The sequence below is a fragment of the Nannobrachium achirus genome (genome assembly GCF_963921795.1).
Source record: "Nannobrachium achirus genome assembly, chromosome: 19".
In the NCBI taxonomy this organism is placed as follows: Eukaryota; Metazoa; Chordata; class Actinopteri; order Myctophiformes; family Myctophidae; genus Nannobrachium; species Nannobrachium achirus.
The window spans coordinates 33,671,095-33,695,406 of record NC_137826.1 but is presented as its reverse complement, the minus strand read 5'-3'; the positions used below and the strand labels follow the sequence as shown (position 1 = coordinate 33,695,406).

The 24,312-nt window shown below is 42.7% G+C and overlaps 1 protein-coding gene across 1 annotated transcript in view; it reads right to left on the bottom strand.

Moving 5' to 3' along the window:
• LOC308304784 (protocadherin alpha-C2-like) overlaps positions 1–24,312 on the bottom strand; it is a gene marked incomplete at its 5' end in the record, with an annotated part of 37,603 nt that overhangs the window by 3,416 nt on the left and 9,875 nt on the right. The window contains 3 exons of the mRNA XM_080749414.1: positions 2,839–3,002; positions 6,415–6,473; positions 11,429–13,984. Coding sequence (XP_080605540.1) covers positions 2,839–3,002; positions 6,415–6,473; positions 11,429–13,984 — 2,779 coding nt within the window. The remainder of the gene's footprint in view (positions 1–2,838; positions 3,003–6,414; positions 6,474–11,428; positions 13,985–24,312) is intronic.

The window sequence follows — 24,312 nt, the reverse complement described above, 5'->3', positions numbered from 1 at the left end:
GCTGACGTCATCGACGGCCGTTTTTGAAGAAAAACTTTTTTTTTTTCAAAAGATTTTTTTTCTCTCTCATTCAAAAATGAGAGAGGCTCTCTATTCAGGAGTGGTAATTTAGCCTCAAATCTTTTGAAAAACGTTTTTGGGACATAAACAATATGACAAATACTTTTTAAATGCATGGTGTATCACCTTTAAATTAGAATGCTGGTCTAGTTACCGGTATTAATGAAATACTCATGATGGAAGTACAGTATGTCTGTGGGTTTGCACCACATAAAGCTTGTGTCCATGCATGTGTTTGTGTGTACTACTGTTCTCAATCCACAACTGAAACATTGTACTTATACTTCAGTTGTTTGCACTTGTTGTCTGTACTGTCTATCTTTCCAAATTGCACTCAGTTTGTTGTTTTCTTAATCACTGTATTATCATTACCTGTATACTGTATACACTGAACCTGGAGAAACACATTATCAAAACTGAATACAAAACTACTTGACTTGAAATCCCCACCTCGCTTCTTCTCTGTGTGTGTGTGTGTGTGTGCGCGCGCGTGTGCATGTTTGCGTGCGTGTGCACTGTGCATGAGCGTGCACGTGCGCACCTGAACGTGTGAATATAGTGCTGATAAGCAGCGCAGACAAGGTTGAATGCAAAGTGTCTGGTCGCTTTGTTTGTGAAGTGTAGGTCTATGTTTCAGTCTGGACCGGCTCGCTTAATGTGGTCAGTCTCCTCCTTTTTCCCTTGCCCAATTATATAGCCAGCAATAGCTGTATAGCTGTAAAACAGGTGTCTGTACTGCCCTGTAATCATTATGCAACTACAATTAATGTGAATTAAGACAGTATGAAAACATACATTATGCATGTAGTATGTATTTGTATTACCAGATTCTGTGACCAGGTTTCAGATGTCAGGCACCCATACTTTATTTCAAAATCATCTTATTTAGATCATCTACATTGTCTCTGTAATTTAATACATTTGTAGCTTTAACCCATTTCTTAGATTTTGCCGCAATGCCTCTTTATATTAATGCCTGTGTATCATTTAAAAAAGGGGGGGAAATTTAATGAGCAAAGTGCTGCAGCTGTAACATGCTCCGCTTGCCCAGTGTCATTGTGTCTGCTAATATGGAGGATTATATGTCGCACTGGTTATGCTTGATAATACTGTAGCCCATGTCTCACTGCAAGGCATCCCTTTGAAATGGCTGATGGGTATTATCATTGGTAAGCAGGTCAATATAGCTCCCTAGCTCCCCTGTAGTAACACCTCCTGGATGCCAGGGTGTTTCCACACTCATTTCTCATGTCCTACATTCTAAGTGCACTAATATGTCTGAGACTTGGAGGTCCATTGTTACATTTCCATCTTTAGTGTGCACCAGTTTTCGAGAACCTTGTACAGCACACGGCACACGTATTAGAGGATTTTACATAAGGGGTAATTCCAAGTCAATCCACGTATGTATTGTTTCCTGACATTTACTGCATGACACCCCTCTTTTCCTCTTAACACCTGTCGTACCCCCACCCGCCCCCCAACACCCCTTCCCTGTCTCTAAATCTTCCATTCAGAGATATGACAGGTTGCCATGGGAACTGCCTTCGCCCACTCCCTGCTGAAGGAGGGTGCGGTTGCTGCAGCAATCCCTCAGTTAGACAGTGTTGCCTAGCGACGGGTCACATGGCGTTCCCTAGCAACAACACTACTGCAGGAACCTGCCAATCCTCTTTACCTTTCTTTCTCTCTCTCTCCATCCCCCCATACTTCGCTTTCTCTCTCTCTCTCTCCATCCGCCTGCATTTCTCCTGTGCTCATCTTCCTTTCCCCAAATTGCTTTGAATGCGATAGCTTCTCTCGATCCACCTTATATAACTCTATTATTATCCTTAATCACTCCTCACCTCAGACAACTGTATTTCCTTCCACAGTGCCACAAGTCTTATGCAATAAAATCCATGTACAAAAGGTCTGTCTTTTGAAAATGCATTTCAATGTAACACACAACTTCATTGCAATCACAAAAGATTAATGGAAATGTAGCACTGCTGCATAATAATCAACCTGGCTGCAACACAGAGCCACTCCTTTTGTTACACAAGACTCCCCTCCAAAATGAAGCCTCAATTCTAAACCCACAATACACAGCATAACTCCTACTTTTACTAGTCTCTTTGCAAGACAAGAGACAAACTTTTCCATTTGAGCCTCTCCCTTTCCATTCACCCTCTTTTGCCCACAGAGAGAAGCTTTCCCATAGATTAAATCAGACACCTTCTCACTGACTGACTGACTGACTGACTGGCTGGGTGACTGTGCTGTCCTCCACCATAGTCCCTCATACCCATGTTCTAATTCCAGATGGTGGACAGAAAATCGATGTGAGCACAACCTAGGCAAGCAGTGAAGCCTTTTCACTGGAGCACAGCAACAAAACTCACCCCACTGTCCCCATGCATTGACCCAAAGTCTCACTGCCTTTCTACGTTTATTTTAAATAGCATCTATAATGTGCTTAATTATTAGCTTGAACTTACCACTGCTGCAAATAGCATAGTTTGTGAGGCCTACGCTATGCAGTTATTACCACTGTCCCAGATTTCCTGCATTTCTGTCCCAGCATTGTTTGTTTGTTTTTCTTTCTTTTTTACTTGGCTGCCTATTTAGATCTGTGCCACTTGATCTTGTGGCTGACATCTTTTTTGGGTGAATATGTGTGTAATTGTTTATCATGGGCTCTCCACAACCACCCCCAGGCCTGTCTCTGGTGTCTCAGCTGGCACGGTTCTTGGATGTCTCCCCGTGGTTCCTCCTGTGTGACAGGCTTGCTCTCACCTGCAGCACTGGAAACGGTGGGCCAGTTTTGAACCAGCATTCCCTGGGCTCCCTGCATTCCCTGCATTCCCTGCATTCCCTGCATCATAGACTGGGCTCCCTGCATTCCCTGCATCATAGACTGGGCTCCCTGCATCATGGAGGCCTCGTCCATGTGGACAGAGCTGGAACACAAAAAAAAAACACACATTCCCAGCTGTGCATTAGAGGCGGCCAAGCATTGCGTTGCGCCACTGCATCGTGCCGTTGTGCAACTGCGATTTATTGGCTGCTTGGCGAGTCAAGGACAAAATTCTGATCGAATGCCAAAGCAGTTACACAACTATGCATAATGGTACTTTACTCAAGTATCATTTCTGAGCAGAGAGGAGGAAAGAACCACAGCTGTCGTAAAACAAATGTTATGTCCAGAAATTAGTGAAATGTTCAAACATTCCCTTGCAGAACATCAGTTGATAACATAACATAATTATGACTAGATACTGTAGTTCCTGTACCGTATCCCCATTTTGAAAAGCAAAGCAAAACACACAATACATAGAGGCATGAACAATAAAATAAAGGAAAAATGGATTTGTCCATACATTACAAATTAACATATCGTCGTTGTTGGGTGGAAACCTTGTATGGCCAAAACCGTTTGTTTTGTATTTATCATTTTTAAAATGATTTAAACTCGTGAAAACAGCCGATCTACAACACCTCGCACCGCTTGTAGATCAGCTGTTTTCACTACTTTTGTGCGACGGCCTTGTGTGATGAAGCAGTGCTTTACTTTGCAAAAAAAATTACAAATTTGAAACTTGGAGATACAAGGTTTCTGCCCGATAGTGACGATATATAACTTATAGTGATGTACTGTAGGTGCCCTAGCCATGGCCTCTGCAATGCAGCACTATATGTGCTATACTGTCCCTGTGAGAATACTTCCTTTTTTGAAAAGCAAACTCTTTTGAGTTGATACAGTTTTTAAGTATACTGTAGATTAGAAATTTGACATAGCATTCAAACTGGTTAAATACAAGCTAAGCAGAGTGCAGGGGCATAAGGACCATGAAGGTAACTGAGAAGGGATTAGTAGTACAGTAGGCCTACAATACTGTAGTTAAGTAGTATAATAGTTTAGTTCGAATATAAAACAAAAGATATAGTAATCACCAACCCAGGCCCAGGCTGGGTGCGGCAAGTTTAGAAGTAGGGCTGTCTAAATGAGGAATGTGGGTCAGTAATGAAGGTGTTGTATGCTGCTACGCTAGTTGTGCATGCTTAAACGGCATGGACAATGCCATCCAGAACAATTTCTAAAACTCTAGTTTTAATTATAGCTATGGTTATCATGCTTGGAGTGGATGGCCCATATCTGTAAGGCGTTGGAGGGTGTGTGGTGTGGGACATCATGAGTGTGGAGGTTAAGACTGCAGCGCATGCATGGCAAAGGAACTGCCATTTTAAAAGATATTGGCCAATCGCAACAAAACCTATTGATCGTCTAATTTATGATACAATGATGATATGCCATGATACATATAATTTACAATCACTCCACATCAGGGCTATAACACCAGATTCAATGAGGGAAGGCTTTTATTGTGCATGTATTTACTTTTAGTGCAGAGTACAGGAAAGAGTGGGCAGGGAGTGAGACCTGTGAGACATGACGAGTGTGATTTTAACTGGGGTCCTCACGGGTCCACAGGAACTGGTTGTTCCACCAGTTACCCCAGGAGGCTGCTTTTCTATTTCAATTGTCCAGCTCATTTCTGTATTTCTAATACAGCTGTTCAAGTTCTTTGAGACTGCAATTGCTTTTGATTGCATGATTACAATGCATTTTTTGACCATGACAAAATAAGACGTACAATAATGAATGAATAAATTAGAGAGTAATCTGTGAATCTATAAAATATAGCATTTTATAATATTAAGTAATTCCTGCACTGGAGGGAAAATAATAATAGCTACCAATGAATTGTGGAACATGTCTGTTAATGACAAGAAGCATTAACTGATGACTATGTATGTGCAAAGTTAGTATGTTCTTTTGGTCCATGCCTAATTAATTATACATAATATTGATCACTGAAAGAAAAAAAGAAAATGGAAGGAGAAGGGGGTGCATGGAAGAGTAACGTGAGATGCAAACGAATACAACAATCAATAGAAACACATTTGGCGATAGGGCCTTTCTGTGTGGAGTTTGCATGTTCTCCCCGTGTCTCCTAGGGTTGATACCCTCACAAAAACATGCACGTAATCCTGGTCTCAATAATGCCTCCCCCTGGCCAGCCGGGGCGCCTGATGGAGGGGAAAGGAACTGGTTGGAATAACGTGTTCCTTCCACGCGCTACGTCCAAACCAGGGAAATCTCCACTGTCAGGTGAAAAGAAGCAACTTGGACTCCACATGCATAGAAGGAAACATGAGGTCAGTCCGTTGCCTCCCCAGGTTGGCAGAGGGAGAGCAGAGCCCAGGATTACATAGGCAATTGGCACTGGGTGAAAAAATGGGTTACAAAATTGTGGGATAAAAATTATAAAGAAAAAAAAAAAAGAAACACATTTAAAATATAATATGAAGAACTGCAATTATGGTATGAAAATGAAAAACAAACAAAACACTTAATACTGATATGAACAAATTAACCACTTTCAACCCTCGCGTCCCTATTTTTGGCACATCATCATAGGTGAAAAATGTTAAAACTTATCTGAGTGGTGCAAACCACTCCTACATTTCACTATGTGTGTATGAGCACGGATCTCCATGTATGGATAGCCAAAATGTATTATCCAAAAAAATGACCCCATACACACAAAGTAACTGACGTCACGGACATAACGTCCCATACAAGGAGATATGCATGTGTGTCATGTTTGCACCGTGCACTTTGCAGTTGCACAGGTGCGATTTTTCTAAAATATCCGATCTACTGTACAGTACAAGCTGTGAGCTATTTTTTGCCTTGCAACGTCGTCACAGGACACAGTATAAATCAGTCCTAAGTGGTTTATTAACAAATCTACTGGGGGCAACACATGTCAAATGTCATGTCTTGCAGTCTTCCTGGATTTGGAGAGGTGTGGATCTTTCACAGTGTATCTGCATGCAAGTGTGCGCGTGCGTGTGTACAATGATCTGAGAAAGGTCATCGTCAGCTCATTTGTCCTTCATGCTTCTTGCGTAAAGACTGTAACTGGGGGGGAGAGACATGCAGAATGTTGATGACCTATATAATATCACACTGCAGAGCAACAGGAACTGGAACCTCATTGATGCTCAGATAGAGAGTAGTTGTGACTGACAGTGGTAATTGCTCACATGTGATGTTACATTGTGTTGTCTGAAGGTACGTATGTGTGTTTGTGTGAGTGAGGCTATGTGTGAGTAGTGCTGTGTCAGGGTTTAAAGATGCTCTGTTGTTTCAGAAAGGGCCCAAAGGTGTGCATCCTTGATCAATACAATAGCACGGTGGATGTGCTGTAGAGTGGCTTTGCGTAATTTTCTTTTGTTGTTGTCAAAGACCAAAAGTCACAAAAAAAGTTAAAGGTTAGAAGACAACAGGGGTAAAGTGCTTACCTCTGCATCCCTGCCCTCAAAGATGCGGAGTATCTCCAGTCAGCATTAGGGGCTTTGGGCTGAGAGAGGAAGATAGAGAGGGAGAGAGAGAGGGAAGGATTAGTTTGATCTCATACAAAGTGAAGCCAGGCTAGGCTGAGGTCTCATCAATAAATCATTCCACACATCCCAGCCCTGGATCTGATATAAGCACTGCAGTTGGCCAGCCGCAAGCACACAGACACGCATGCACGCATGCATGCATGCACGCACAAACGCACGCACTAACGCACGCACGCACACACACACACGCACACACACACACACACACAGAGAGAGACCAACCATTGACCCTAGCCTCCCTTTACTGGGGCTAACCTTCTGCAAAAATACCAGATCTACAAGCTCACAACGCATCGGCTTTTTTCGGCAAAGACATTTTTGGTGTCTAGGGGAGAAACGAGCGGACCAAGTACAGAGCTGACTCCGGTCATTTAATTAAGTATTAGTTTACTATCTATACTATAATTTTGCGAATGTCTGAGTGAGTGAGTGAGTGAGTGTCTGTCTGTCTGTCTCAGCGTTTCTCCTCGGTGGCTGGAGCAATTGATCTGAAATCGCATCACCATCAGCATATGAACACACCTGACATAACTGTGAAGCCCGTTTGTCACTTTCACAAATCGTATGCTGTATATTAGCATTTTTATGGTGTATCTATATCTATTTAGCCTACAGTACCTTTTGTGACCACACATGTTAAGGGAGGGGCGCTGTTGTTCAGGCCATGCACAATCACACACAAACCCACACACACACACACACACACACACACACACACACACACACACACACACACACACACACACACACACACACACGGGGGGGGGGGGGAGGGGGGGGTTCTGGCCCTGTTACAGATGTTGTCCAAAAATCATGCAGATCGGTACACAGTATCTCTGTAGCCGTTAAATGGAACGGGTATTTCTTACATTGATGCTCCTACATATTAGCATGCAAGCACCAGTTAAAGTTACTTTCCATCCCTCATATACTGTGTGCACAGTGCACATCCCATAACCCACACACTGCACATCATTTCGGAGCTCATATCTTTGAACGGGTAAGGGCTATGGGTTTAAGTGGTTAAAAGAGTCAGGACTTTGAAAGAAATATTGATGGATCCACAGACACCCAATCTTGCTTTCCTGTAAATCTGTTACTTTATCGATGTTACTTTAAAAATAGTATTCAAAAGTAGGCTACCTGCTTTAAAAAGAACTTGAGTATCCAAAAATACAAAATTACATAGTACATTTTCCAAAGAAATTCAAACATTTTCCAGAACTTATACCAAAAATATCAACAATAGTGAAAATACCATACAATCTCACGTTGTGATAGAAGTGATCTTGTAGTTCGGCTATTTTCACTATATTTGAAATAGGGCTTAAATTAAAGGGATAGTTCACCCCAAAAATAACATTTTCTATCGATAAGGCTATAAGGCTATCGATCAATCGTTGTGATGACAACAGCAGTTCCCTATGGAGACACAGAGATCGGTCATCCAATTGTTGTCTTAGGAATGCGAGAAAAGCTAAAAAAATATCCATGAATTCAAGACTCCATGGGGTGAGTAATCTATAGAAAATATGTTATTTTGGGGATGAACTATGCCTTTAAGTGGTTAATTCACTAATTTACATGTTCCCTTCCCAGATAATGTACCTATAAAAATGTGCTCATGTACAGACTACTCAAGTAAGTGTACTTTGTTAATGTTCCCCCCTCCTCCATACAGCCTTGTGAGTGAGTTAACGGGGAGTAAATCTGTCCGCTCTTCATGGGGGTGGTTTGAGTGCTGTGGGCAGGGAAGAGGGAACACCCAACAACACCCTGGGTAAATTATTGCTCCAATGAGTGGAAGCCCTCGTCACCAAGGCAACCACATGCTCCACCTCTGTATTAGCAGAGTGAATGAAGCATGTGCTGTCTGAGATCAGCCATGAATGAATTAATTATTTTAATGTTCCAACATCTGACACCATAATTGACATGGGCTATTAGATTCTTCTACTGTACTGTATGTGCTGTTGGTTTTTTGGTAAATAGGTCAATGTAAACATGTAGGATGTTAGCTTTTATGTTGCAACTTGGTGTGTTGATCTGTATCTTACATGTAGATTTTCTTTCTTTTTTGTTCAGACAACTGAAATTGGACAACGACATAAAATGTATATTTGTGATGCAGTTCCCTACGTATATCAGGTAAAAGTGGCTGATATTTGGTAATTCTCAGAATTTGGTAATTCTCATGTCCTAACTCTCATGTCCTGACCCAATATTTTATTTTACACAAGAGGCACTTAATAGTGCTTACTTCTGCTGCTGTTTGCTACTTTGAAGTCATTATCGGTTATGTGAATGAGCTAATCGTTAATGGTAACTGTTTGGTAACCATTGATTATTGGTAACCCGTGGTATTCATATACTGGACACAGGAAATGTTTCTGAGAAAGAAAGAAAGAATAGTATTTCAGGAAAGAGAAAAACAGCACAGCATGTGTCCCAGTGCTCAATTCAGAAGGGAGTATTTCCTGCAGGGAGACCCGGTCTCTCTGAGTAAATCAAATTTATGGGACTGGGAAACAGATGCTGGAGGTTCATTTCATTTTCATGGCCACTCTTATCTTGGCCAGCGTTTCAATTAGTGTGTTACTAATGACTGATGACCTCCTAAGTTTGTTAATGACTCATCTAGATGTAGACTCCTGATCTGATATACCTCTGTGCCAATGACTTGACACCGAACAACATGTTTCAATCTTGAAACATGTACCTCTGTGCCAATGACCTGACACCGAACAACATATCCAACCCCACACATTAACAGACAGAGAATACATTTACAAAGACATGGTGCAACTGTTGTCTACTCAGGTTCAAGTAGAGTTCAAATGTCTCAGGGCTTGTACTGTACACAATATCAACGGACAAAAGTAATTTCTTCTGTGCAAGATCAAATCTACTTGCGTGATGATGAATATAGTAGAAAGGACTGTGAGTGTAAAAAAAAAAGAAAGACTATAATTTGTTTTTGCACTTTCCAGAAACAAGACATAGAATTTAGCGGTGTACTTGTACTGGTCATTCTATATTTAAGATTATTTACAGATATTCACTTAAGTTTGTTTATCTGTGTGATTCATTTTTGTCATTCAGCTTACATTTCAGGGAAATAATTAAATGGAAACCCACAGTGGCAAATAACGTTGTGGTACTTCAGGACCAAAGTTTGTCCCTGAGTATTCTTTGAAATACCATTCTATTGTCAATACATTATTATCTATTCACAGCTTACGTGCATAGACATATATGTCATTTTAGTGATTCTTTGTGGATTTCGCATTTGTTTGCAATTTCTCAACTGAATAATTTAGTCAATGTTGGAAAATCATTGTCCAAAATGGGTAATGTCATTATTATAATAGGTCATTAACATTACAATTTTGTTAGCAAGGAAACCTTTTCTCCTGGGAATATTTTCAGCTTGATTTTTCAAATCAATTCACATTTTAAAAATCGTTTAAACACAATGGAACTTTGTCAAAAGATACCCACACAATTATATTTAACACAAGCCAACATCTGAGTCCTACAAAACTGGTACACAGGCTTATATTATTAGAGCAGGCAACCCAGACCTCTCGTTGTTGTAAGCATGAGTTCACGCCAATTAAACAGAGACAAAAATCCTACAAACAGTGAAATCCCATGGATGCACGGCCCAGTTAACTAAAGCACACATGAACTGAGAGAGCCTCCTTAAAAGTACTGCAAATAATCTGCAGATTAGGTTGTCAGTGACCTCAAACCTCTGATTTGAATGGTTCTGTGAAAGACACATCTGGCAGATATGATATTATGACAAAATGAGAAAAGAAACTCCTGCTATAAAAGGTTACAGAATGTGTCTATCCAAAACCAAGCTGTTCCAATTTCAACTTGACATGCAGTCCATGTCCTGTCAAGCTGCTCATCAGCCACTTAAAACCTATATACTTGATTGGCCGGGGTCCCCCAGGGCCTGTCCTTGGCCCACTCCCTTTTCCCTAAACACCAAACCTCTTTGAAGAAAATGTCTGATATACAAACTCACTATCTGTCATTTTCACGCATAGCCATGTAGTCGGAGTATTGAGATGTCGGACCTATGGGCAGTCCTCTTTGCAATGTGTTGTGAGCTTGTACATGCTATTTTCACACATTTACATGCTCAGAATAGGGATGCTAGGGTTCATGGGGTTAAACAATCCGAGGTACAAAATTATTTCCAGGTTTGAATATGCACAACTGTGTAAATAATTAATCCAAAGCAGTGCATTGCTGAGAAAGTGTACTCACACACTCAACACACAACAAACTCACATATTATGCAATTCTTCACACTGGTAGTACTTAGAGCTGGCAAAGTGAGATAAGGTCAAATCCATTTCGCATAGAGTAAGCAAGCAGATCTGTTCTTAGTGTAGATGTGATGACAACATCAAACTGAAGCATAAATCCCTGAACCAGCAGAAATAAAGCAGGCCTCCTGAAAAACATCAGGACTGACACTAATGCAGTGTGAGTGCTCAGCTGGGTGGAGGGGCTGCACAGTGCAACTGGGAGAAGAACAAAGAGAATAGGGCCCCAAAAGCACTCACTTCAGCAGTAAATAAATCAGGAATGGTTAAATAACCTGACATATTCTCATATTCTTGATTTATTGTTGGCATACCGTAATTACTGACAGCAAATGGCTCTATGAAAATAGGCTTCTGTGTAAACAGGCTTACTGTACAACAGGCTATATCATTGTGGTGGTTTGTGACTTGGAATGGCAAAAATATTGCTCCATCTAAAATGGTTGGGTGTTGCTACATTGTCAGTAACACCAAACCATATCTATAGATTATTACCATATCAATTGTTTTTGGCTTCAAAGCATGTGAACAGAAATAGGCTACATATTCAAAAATGTGTTACCCACCTCTGGACAGATTTGCAGGCCTGATGCATCAGGCATACTCAGCCGGCGTACAAATCCACTCCCACTCGTGAAGAAGCGCTCTGCCCCCCCACTGCCCCAGGTGCCGCTGATGGGACGCCCGGTGTTGTAGAACATGAAAGTGTCACTGCCAGAGGTGGCTGTCAGGCAGGTCTTGTAGCAGTAGGTCTTGGTTAAAGAGCCATTACCACGCACTTCGATGTAGTGAGGCTCCACTTTGAGGTCCCTCCGTAGCACCACATTGTTGTTGGGTTGCGCCCCGCCGCCCCCAGCGCCCCCTCCGGCGGCATTTACGCTGACATTCCCGCCATCCGGGGGCGGTTTCTGTGACACGCAGCAGGGAGAGCAGGACCCTGGTTGGGAGCAGTATGCGTGACAGCGCACGATGGCCAACACCACCACGGTGACCAGGAACACGAAGGTGGTAGCGCTCAAGGCCACGATCAGGTAGAGGGTGACGTTGGAGAAAACCGACGAGCTGTGGGGTCGGATAATCCTCTTGGGGTCGGGGATGACCTTAGGCGGCACCTCCATGACGGCCACGTTGATGGTGGCGGTGGACGAGAGAGCAGGCTGGCCATGGTCTCTCACCAGCACGGTCAGGCTGAAAGAGGTGGAGTTGTCCTCGAGGACACGCCGGGTGGTGCGGACCTCTCCAGTGTGCTCGTGCACCTTGAACAGATCCATGTCCGTGGCCGTGTCCAGCATGTAGTCCAGCCACGCGTTGGGGCCTGCGTCGGCATCATAGGCCACCACCTTGATCACCAAGGCACCGGGTTCTGCATTCTTCACCACTGTCTCTATGGAGCGCGTGCCGTTAGCTTTGGGGTTGACTATCACCGGAGCGTGGTCGTTCTGGTCCATGATGTAGATGTAGACGGTGGCCACCCGGCTGAGAGGAGGGATGCCTCCGTCTTGAGCTTTGACCTGGAAGTGGAACTCCCTGAGTGACTCGTAATCGAAGGCTCGCAGGGCATACGCCTCGCCCGTGTCAGCCTTCACAGACACATAGGAGGTGACAGGGATGCCATGATTGTTGTCGTTGAGCACAGTGTAGGTGATGCGCGCGTTCTCGGCAATGTCCGCGTCCTGCGCTTTCACAGTGCACAGGGAGGCCCCGGGGGCGTTGTTCTCGGTCACGTAGACGGTGTACGACGTCTGCTCGAAGCGCGGCGGGTTGTCGTTGACGTCTGCCACGTCCACCTGGATGGTCTTCTGAGAAGAGAGCGGTGGGTTCCCACCGTCAGTGGCGCTGAGGGTGACATTGTAGGCAGCAGTGGTCTCGCGGTCAAGGAAAGCTGAGGTAACGAGAGTGTAGTAGTTTCTGAACGACTTGATCCTAAAAGGAAGGCCCGGGGCGATCTCCAGGCTCACCTGTTTGTTGGCCCCTGAATCCCTGTCGGTGACGCTGATCAGGGCCACGACTGTATCAGCACGAGCATCTTCCCTCACCGGGCTGGACAGGGATGACAACACAATTTCGGGAACATTGTCATTCACGTCCACCACCTCTACCACCACCTTGCAGTGTGCTGCCACAGCCCCTGGGCCCTTGTCCATCGCCTGAATGTACATCTCATAGGAGTTTGTCTCTTCATAGTCAACATTGCTCCGTACTCTGATCTCTCCAGTGTTGGTGTCCATTAGGAACATCTGTCTTACTCTCTCTGGCGTGTAGCTGCTGAAGGAATAATACACTTCCCCATTTGTGCCCGCATCCAGGTCTGTTGCGTTCAGTTTGATCACAAGCGTGTCATTTGGCGAGTTTTCCAACAGTTTCACTTTGTACACCGAGCTATCAAACAAGGGCACGTTGTCATTGGAGTCCAGGACACGCACGTTGACTCTGGCCGTGCCCGTTTTCTCCGGCGTCCCACCATCCTCAGCACTTAGAATTAATTGGTGGTAAGGCGTCTGCTCGCGATCAAGGGGCCTTTTGAGCACCAGCTCAATGTGCTTTGCATTCATGGCGGGTTTATTAGAAACCAGTGCGAAGTGATCGTTCGTACTAAGACGATAGACGCGCACCGCGTTGGACCCCATGTCTGGATCCTGGGCAATTTCAATAGGGTAACGAGTTCCCGGCAGAGCCGATTCCGAGATTTCCAGTTGATATTCATCACTGGGGAATTGCGGTGCATTGTCATTGACATCCAGGATCTCCACCTCAACATGGTGCACCTCAGACGGGTTCTCGAGAAGCACCTCGAAATGTAGGACGCAGGTGCCGCTTATATCACACAATGTCTCTCTATCGATTCTCTCGTTGACAAATAATCTCCCATTTTTGGGGCTGACATTCACATATCGTTTACCGCTGCTGGAGGTTACCTTGATCTTTCGGGTGCCGAGCTTCCGAATGTCCAGTCCCAGGTCCTGCACCAGATCGCCGACCAGTGCTCCATTTTCCAATTCTTCCGGAATTGTGTATTTTAACTGTCCAAACGAAAGGCCACAACATAAGAAAAATAGAACAAAATAAAAAGGCACGTGATTCCCTATACAGTTACATATCCCGGCGGCAAAAGCCATTGCAAGCTCATCGAATCCGCAGACGGATCAAACACACTTTCCGTCTTTTTAGCTCGCAATATCTCTCATCCCACCACCGCATTAAAGTGGGCTAATTAGTTTCCCGTTAAGTGAAACAGGATCACATCATCCATCCCGTGAACCGCCGGAGATGAAGAACCCAGAGTCTCCAGCGTGGCACCCATAGTTTCTTTGTCCGTGCTAGAGCTGCCTTTTTTTGTCTGCTTTGCGCGCGGCTGACGGGTGTGTTTCCACTGGAGCTGCGTCTCCCACCCTGGCGCGCACACACACATACACACAGTCTCCACACTGGCGCAGCCAGCAGCCCCCCTCCCCACCCGTCTCTCCTCTCCTCTCCTCTCCTCTCCATCCCTCCATTACCAGCATATAGGATAGCTATATACACACCCCAGGACATTAAATGGCGAAACAACCAAAACGCTCTCATTTATTGTTATTATTTTTCTTTCTTTTGTCATTCATATCATATACACTCGTGCATGGGACCCAGAATGATCTAATCAGTGTAATGGACACTGCCAGGTGTAGCTCATAATTATCACAATGTTGACTAGCTAATATCCATAATTGCTCTGTCTGCATACAATGTGAATGCTGCTCTCGTTGTGTAGTCCACTAAATGTAAATCTACACCACATAAAACGCGTTACCCTAATTGTGTCACCAGCGCATCAAACGTGTGCAGTCGTTTGGTAGACTGGGACTTATTTGTCTTCCTTTGTCTGGAAGAACCGGAGTCGCATGTTATTGCCTGTAGCGACTGTGACTGCAGCAGCATTGTGGGCGAGTGGGCGCAACCTAACGCATGGCAACCATTTGGGTAAATACACATGCAGACTGAGGCTGCAGGCATCGCACTGACAATCACAACCTTTCCCTTCACAGTGATCGGTGTCAGTGCGAGACCTCACACTGTCAGCTCGCATCACCGTATCTGAGATAACCTACCGTGCTGCTGCTGCAATAACAGCAGACGTCTCATTTTCGTTTTTGTAGCCTTTAAAGCAGCCCCATTGATGAAGGCGCTGCTGCTGCATATCATTAGCCTACATGTCGGTCGTATGTGGGCTAAGCGAGGCTATCGCAAATATAGCTCATTATTCCTTGAAAGAAACGAGCACATTTGGGTTAGCCTATAGCTTGCTGAATTAATTAATACTGTACAGCAATAAAGAAATTAAGTAATTAATTTATATACATGTATTAATTAATTAATTAGTTGCTTTGTTTGTTAATGTAGCCTATTGATTTATTCGTTTATTATTACATTTATGTATTTATTTATTTTTAATTCAATACAGTATTATCAAAATATTATGTTTTCACACAATCCTACTCTTTCAACTAGGACCAAATGTTTCAAGAGAATAAAAGGCTTTTCTTCTTTTCATCCTAATATTTGAATAGTAATCATAATAACGTGTAGCTTAAATACCCAAAAACCTGGGGCAGCAAAACAGTTCAAAAGAGGTCAAGAAGTGTTTCAACACCATACAGAAATGCTGCATGCATATATTCAACTCAGTTTTTCCTTGTAATTTGAAGGTTAATCTCTATTGTTGTTATCCAAAACTAATTTATGTGCAGCTTCCTTATATCTGAAATAAACAAAACAAACAAACAAGCAAAAATAATATTCATAATTAGAGAGGAAAATGTTAAAGTTAACTCAACTGGAAGATGCTCACAAACACCCTCCACATGGTGAAAGGAGATTTGGCTCCATGCTTGATTAAACACCCATTTACATTTAACATTTCATTTTCTAAATTATACAAGATCCTGAGTATAATAAAGATGAAATGTGCATTTGAGTGGCTTGTATCAGCACAAAGGGAGAAAAAAAGAAAAACGGAAATACAAGAAAACAGTTGTTAATCACCAAATAATCAGCAGCCTTGTGATAGGGTAACACAGTGGATGTTGGGATTATAACATCATAGGCTTGAGTCATGTAATGGGCATCATTAAGGGTAAACGAAACCAGTGTAAGCTACAAAATCATACACATACTGTACATCAATGCCAGTGCTAGATTGATGGAGCTGAGGTCCAAACAGACTGCATGGCCAAAAGACAGGGCCTGAAGTTTAATTTATAGTAGATTTCAAGCTAACAATGTGACACGCTAGCTTGAAAATCTGTTTTCCGCTAGCAACACTCATGTGTGAGTATAAATTAAGCTTACTGTAAGTCGGTCACAACAGCTGGCATCAACTATATCACAACGCCTTGAGCAAGATAGGCCTACTGTAGATCACTGGGTCAATGAGTCTAATACAGAATTGCCATAAAGGCACCTTTGAATAATCTATGCAGAGGCAACTATATAACTGTAAGACAATCATACTGTGATTAAAATGAATAAGGCTGGCATATTATTTTGTAATTGGAATATTATGGAACAAAGCAGCCTTTAAAGATGTGTTCATAATAAGACTGACATGACACAATCATGACACATGTGTCATGCCTGTGAGATTAACTCATGAACCTTAAAGCTGTCATTGTGTGTCATTTTATCAATGTCAGTATGTTACTTCCAGTGCATTGTGTCTGGAGTGTTGTTGGTATGACAACTTGAGATTGATTACCTGTCACAAACATGACATAGCAGGCCTACTTATCCAATTATATACCAAAGTCATGGCATTTCCTCTAGTGTATTCATGCACCCCAGATGATGAACCCTAATGATTTACTGTTGGTGACCCGCATGGTATTTCCTCTAGCGCCACCCTAAGGCCAATTTATTTTATGTTCTCTTTGTTAAATCCCCACTAGTAAGAGCAGAGGATGTCAGTAAGTTCAAACATCTTTGGTCTGTTTGGATGTAAGGATCGTCACAGCATCTAGGGGCTGCTAGACTCTAGTCTTGTTTTTATTTATTGGACATGTTTCATGGGAACCAGGAAAACTGATTCCAGTCGGTTCCTCTTCATCAATATTCCTCTTCACATAAGAATTTTTAACAACACCCGTGACCCAACACACTTAGGTCTTAGGATGCTTTGAAATACCCCTAGAGCACAGGGGGTTAAATAGATGCCCTATCAATAGTAACAATATTGCTTCAATAACAATACATTATGCTCTTCAATGGTCTGGATGCTGCTGTTCCAGTTCATGTTAGATCATCCACCATGTCCACATTCATTTGCCAGCAATAATCAAGAATCTTACCGCAACTCATTTGGAACAATATCAGCCTTCTGAACACTACTGAATAGCTGCTGCCCTTGGTGCTGAAACCCCATGGTCACTCTCCATGGTGCTGGAACCACTCCCTAACCCAGTGGTTCTCAACCTTTTCAGGCCGCGACCCCCAAAATAATCACATTTTAACTGGGGACCCCCCTCCCTGACGAGCACTAAGAGTTGAGGCATTACATTTTGTATAACACGGTTCGATTGTGAAAATTGCGAGGCGTTGTGAGCATGTAGATCTGCTATTTTCACAATATTTTCTAATATTTGACCAATGTTTAATTGGTCATTTTAAAAAGTCCTTAAATTGTCACTTTAGAAATGTGCAGATACCCTCTATACACTTATACTGTATGTTGGTCTGCTTACTGTTGAGTGAGAAAAGAATGTTAAAGGTGATACACCATGAAATTTCACTTTTCCTATTTTAAAACCTTTTTTGGGGGTCCCACTAGCACCTTCTATCCTCACAAAGTCCCATTTCTGACCGTTGTGTCTTTCTCTGGTTTTGAGCAGGCGAAGGTTAAAAGTATCCCACGGGTTCTCAAAACAGGCTATCCAGATTTGCTGCCGATTGTGACGTCATCTGCCGATTGTGACGTCATCATCAACAACAACAAAATTCAAAAAGATTTTTTTTTGGGGGGGGGGGGGGGGGGCGCAGTTCAGGCCAAAGGTGGTACTGCAGCTGAAATGCTCTGAGAGCCATTCAAAAATGAGAGAAGCTCTCTATTCAGGAGTGGTAATTTAGCCTCAAACCTTTTGAAAAACGTTTTTGGGACATAAACAATATGACATAAATACTTTTTAAATGCATGGTGTATCACCTTTAACATTAAGCTAAACATCTGGGGACCCACCAAAATAATTTGGGGGTCCCGACTCCCGACCCACAGGTTGAGAACCACTGCCCTAACCAACCAGTGGAGACACCACTGAATGGTCTCTGTCTGTGGTGCTGAAATGCCTCCTGGTCACTCTCCATGGTGCTGGAACCACTCCCTAAGTGGAGACACCACTGAATGGTCTCTGTCTGTGGTGCTGAAATGCCTCCTGGTCACTCTCCATGGTGCTGGAACCACTCCCAAACCAGTGGGGGCACTACTGAATATTCTCTGTGAAATGGGAGCAAACCTATATTATTACATTCCCTCAACTTTAACATGTACCTGAACCCTATCCCCAAGCCCATCCCTAAACTGAGGGAACATAAGGGAAATTCTATAGGTTATATAAAACTGTAGGAGGATATTGTGCATTGCCTTGATAATATGCATGTATGGTGAAGCTTCAAGCTCATGCATATGAATATGAAACGGAATGTCCTCGTAATAAATATCCATGACCCACACTATGTGTCAATCTCACCTCAAAAACCTAGAAAATTTTAATCGGTCTTGACTGACTCCCAATATTCTGTCTCCAAATATCATCCTCATCCCAATGTGAGGAGTCACATTTGTCTCTGTACCTCACAGCACTTATGTAAGTGTGCTAGATTCTGGCTTAGGTGCAGTCATCTGAAAGAACCAAAACACAGCCCTTGGTACAAACTAATGCAGCAGTGACCCCATAGCACAACAACCTGCTACAGGCATCGCTCACTCATGACTGACCCTAAAACTGACTGCACTCACAACTGCATTCTGCCTGCTGGTATGCACCCTCTTACACGTAATTATTCTGTCTACCCCAAAGTACAATTGTATTTGATCAAAATCAATATTTATGCAATACAAAAGCTATGCAACCAACAATATTAATAGGATTACAGTTCATACCAGCATGTTGTTCAAACATGTTTTACCTCCTGCTCCGTGCATGGCTTCAATGAGTTTCCAGTCTGAGTCTCTAAGTCAGGGAGTGACAACTTTTTTTTTTTTTTTCAACTTTTTTTCTGGTGATGCATTACACTTTATCTCTCCACCCAGTCAACGGCTCTTTGCCTGGAGGGAAATATGACAAATGACACACAGGCAATTCTCCTTGTGAGCGTTGTGCAAGCAGCTACCACAACTCTGGGCATTTCCTGATGACCTCACTCCCTGCACGTGTGTCCACCACGGCCTGATTTATACATCATTTGTCGTATGACGGAGCCTCATACTTAAAATAACCGATCTACAAGTTCACAGCGCATTGTAGACGCGATGCGCAGAGAGATTGTAGAGCTGCTATTTTCAATGCGGAACAGTGTCATACAAGGATAAATCAGGAATAAGGCAGAGATGGAGGCTAATAGGTCTCTTCTCCACTACTCTGAGTCACTGGTCCAAATGCAGGTCAAGTATTCACTGCCTGTCTGACACACTCACACTTTGACTGGTAGTGCTGCAATGAGCAGAAGAAGTCACGACAATTCAAATGGCGAGAAAGTCTTTACACGGAAAGCCATCCATCATGGGCTTTTCACTGACCTCATCAGTTTGATTGCAGTTACACTGCAGTTTATTATAACAAGTTATATAGCATCTAATTTTAAATCTCAAAGAGCTTCACAAATAAGAAACGAATTAAACTATAATTTAAATAAATAAATATTATAATAATACAAAATATAAATAACAAGAATAAATAGTTTGAGGGGGTTGACCAATAAATCTAAGCCTAAAAGAAGGCTTAACGGAAAATGTAACAAGGTTTTGAGATTAATCAACTTAAATATTAACAAAATTAGTTAAAAAGAAAAAAAGTCAAATACTATAAAAATAAAGATAAATTGAATGTCAAAGGTATAAGTTTGACATTCAGACAGACAGACAGACAGACAGACAGACAGACAGACAGACAGACAGACAGACAGACAGACAGACAGACAGACAATCAGACAGACAGACAGACAGACAGACAGACAGACAGAGGGCAGTAGAGAGCTCCATTCTACTAGAAAACCCATGGCACAGCACATGGTTTGCTCTGCCCTCTGCAGTGTTGAGAGGAGAACTGCCCACCAGTTGTTCCATGTTCAAGATACCCCACATGTATTTATTGCAAGACTTAAAAGCCAAAGATGACTGGGCAGACTTCACAGTGGGGGGTGAAACAGACCCCTGGTCATGACATGAACTTAAAGTTGTGCCAAGATGCCCTCGCTGAACTGAGTTGGGTGTTTACAGTGTAGATGTGATTATGAACAGTAATTATTTGAGATTTGGGAGGGGAAGGGGAAGATGGAGAGATGCAAAAAGAGAAACTGAAAGTAAGATGATGGTTATTATGTTGATGGGGTGTACTGTTCTGTAATAGGATAATATGATAAAATGCATGATATTTCCTACTGCCATGGAATGACTGGGCCATTAGGCTTGGTATGCTCTGTTGGGATTTGATTATTTCTCTTCATAATACTGCAATCTGGGGCTTATTTTAATGATATTATTTTAACCATTCTGTGTGGTAGAGTATGACAGAATACAAAATAACCAAGACATCTGGAGTGGTTTGAAGTGGTATCCCTTATCTTCTACTGAGAAAGTTAGACGCTAGGACACATACTGTTTAACAATTAGCCCTGTCTGATGCTCATAATCCCTGTATCTCCACCTGGCCATGGTGGACTCCCTCTTGAATGAGCGATAGATGTTTGGTTTCCCACATGGGAAAGAGAGAGAGGTGGTGACAGAGATAGGCTTATTTTACAAAGAGAAGCTTTTTGGATACACAACTTGCAGACTGAACACTCCAAAGGGTTAAATGAGGAATTACTATTAGGCAGTTTTTTTTATTTTAATAAGAGTGTATTATTGCCTTTTGCAAATGGTTGGGGTTGGTATCTTGGGTCTGAGGTGGTGTATTCAGAGCAGTTGAAGTTAAATAGGACAGTGTAATCTAGATTCTGACATTATGCGTTTTGTATTTTGTCACTGCATTCCTGTTTATGACAGTAAGTCAAGGGAGTGTACCTACAGGGACCATTTTGAACTTGTACTGTTCTGTACTGTATCAGAATCATCTGTTCAAAGGGGGTATGGGGACTTTGGGGGGTATGGGGAGATGTTTATTACTTTAGTGTGCCATTTTGTGTCTAGACGGACCGATTTCTGTGTTTCACCAAGGTCTCCCCTTTATAATTGACACAGCTCGTCTACATTGCCATAAACGATGAGGAAGGCTTGACGCCGAAATGTGTCCGTGTATGCCTGTGCCATAATTCATTAAACAGTACCGGAAGGACTTCGAAGTGCTGGTGAAGTTGCACCTATTAATCCTGGTGGAGGTCTCATAAACCCCTTTTCCACTGACATGGCCCAATACCACACCACTCCACACTGCCCACTTGTGCCAGGTTTTCGACTACAAGGACCTGGGTAGAGTGGTGTGAAAGTGGTACTAAACGTGGTACTAAAAAGTATACACTCCAGAGTAGGTCTGAGCTAGGCCAAACAGGGCCAAACACTTCATAATGACTGATCACTCCAGGATATAGTTGTAATACATGATAATAGATTCTATTGTGTTATAATCACTGTTATAATCTATTATAGTGTATTATAATTATATAATCACTGTTATAATCTATAATAATGTATTATAATTATCATAGAAATATTATAATAATTTATAGAGTATCATAAAAACAATTATAATCCATTATAGTGTATTATAATTAGGATAGTTGTAATACAAATTTATATTGTATTATAATCACAGTTAAAATGGTCAATTTGTTTCTTAACGATACTTTTGTGTAATGAAAAATGTCGATATTTGTATGTGGTGTGGTGCGGTGTCATGTAGTGTAGTTTGGTGCTAAAGCTGCAGTGGAAAGTGGGCTATAGTGCAGTGGAACACAGAGAAATACACCAGACACATAGCGCAATAATAGATGCATCTACTACACATAGAATAAGTAATCAAGCAGGCCCTCTTGCCAATCACACACGAAGGAGCTTATAGAGCTCATCATGCACAATTTAAGTGCCTCTTCAGTCACACCATATTTTGGGGCCTAACCCACCCCTCCCCATAGAATGATCTCATCCTCCCATGAGGATATTTTCGGGGTCATATCTCGGGGCTTCGAGGCTCGGGGCCGCTCATCAAATTAGCTAAAGGTTTGTGAATAGAGGTCTCATTGTCCTCCCGGCCTGAGGGAGCTTCTGGGCGTTCAGCCACTTAGGTCTCATGGCCCCCCCGCAGGAAGCGAGGACGGCCACCTGATCACCAGAGGTCAAGCCTCCACATTCTCTCGGGGTTTCTCACAAGACATGACTGTATTCACGTCATGATCTGTCATGATCTGTGAAATCTAATTTCACAGATTCATAATGTTGTCTCACAGATTTGCATGCCGTGGTTTCTCAGCCTTCCCCTTGGGCCTGTTGTGGTTACTACTAGTGCTGCACAATATATCGCTATCGTATTGTTATCGAGGTATGACCATGTGCAATATCAATATCGCAAAAGGCAAGATATGGGCAATATATCGCCCTGGGCAATATATCGGCCATATCGTTGCCCATGTTGACTTTTGCTACACTTTAGAATATCAAATAACAAGTGTGGGAACCCAATAGCACTTAAAATCAAGAGTGATATTGACTTGTTATTATGCTGTTTTTTGGAGCGGTGGAGCCGACAAAGCGAAACATTGGGAGGCAATGTTTCACTTTGTCTGTCTGTCTGTCCCTGTTAGGATGAACTTTGACCAAGTGGCCAATATGTTTCTTTAGTACAACGGTGCGTAGCTGAAGTTATGTTTCATTAGTACACAGTACGTGGCTATAAAAACAGGAACAGATTGAGAAGACTGTTGCGCAGCCTAGACACACGCACGCACGCACGCACGCACGCACGCACGCACGCACGCACGCACGCACGCACGCACGCACGCACGCACGCACGCACACACACACACACACACACACACACACACACACACACACACACAGGGTAGCTGCTCAAATTCACCACTCCACTTCGAACTGAGGTTTTTGAATAATGCTTAGTTTCCACTGCAATATGAAATGTTTATGGTAATATTGTATATCATATCGATATCGAAATACTTGGCATAAATACCAAGATATGGAGTTTGTCCATATTGTGCAGCCCTAGTTACTACAGGCCAGGTTCACTACAGGTCTTCTCCTGAGGCGGCCTGTGGCTTTGGGACTACAGTAGGTAGATACATTGACCACTAACAGAACAGTATGGCTATACATTTAAGTATACAACGGCGCTATACATTTTATGACACCTTCACTGGCTATTATTTTCTTATTCCCACGATGCGAGACCAGGGTCCAAATCATGACCTCACATCTCGTTAGTACATGGAACAGACACAAGAGGGTGATACAATATACAGTGATATTAAACCGGTATGTTCCCAATCAGTATGAACTGAAAGTGTTCTCAGGTTGATGTCACAAACTATTACTTTTCATTAAGTCTCAAGACACACAAGTTTGCAAGTGTGATAGTTTATACACAGTTTTTTTGTTGTTGTTTAGGGCAGTGGTTCTCAACCTTTTCAGATCGCAACCCCCAAATAGTCATATTTTAACTGGGGACCCACCGCCCCACCCTGATGAGCACTGAGGCATTACATTTTGTATATCACAGTTCAATTGTGAAATCTACCGATCTATGTAGATCGGCTATTTTCACAATTTCTGCCTCTAATATTTGACAATTTGGCCAATTCTTAATTTGTCACTTTAAGAGGTATTAAAAAGTCCTTAAATTTCACTTTAGAAATGTGCAGATACCCTCTATTTGTTTGTGTGAGAAAACAATGTCGCACATTAAGCTAATCATCTGGGGACCCCCCCCCCCCCCCCCCCCAAAAGAAATAATAATTTGGAGACCCCCGTGGGGGTCCAGAACCACAGGTTGAGAACCACTGGTTTAGGGGGGAGGGGGGGGGGGGGTCACCCTTCAAATGCAGCAAATGGCAAACAGCACAGCATACATGATCAAATCCATAACCCAGCAGACTGTGTTCATTCTCATTTACCTTCTTTGTCATAGGAAGGGAGCGTGGTTGTCATGGTAATTGTTTCCTAGGTACCAGGCAGTTTTACTGAGCCATCACTCATGTATATCCTCCAGGACTGCAGGCAGGAAGCACTTTGCAGGAATAGTGGGGAGCATTTTTTAGG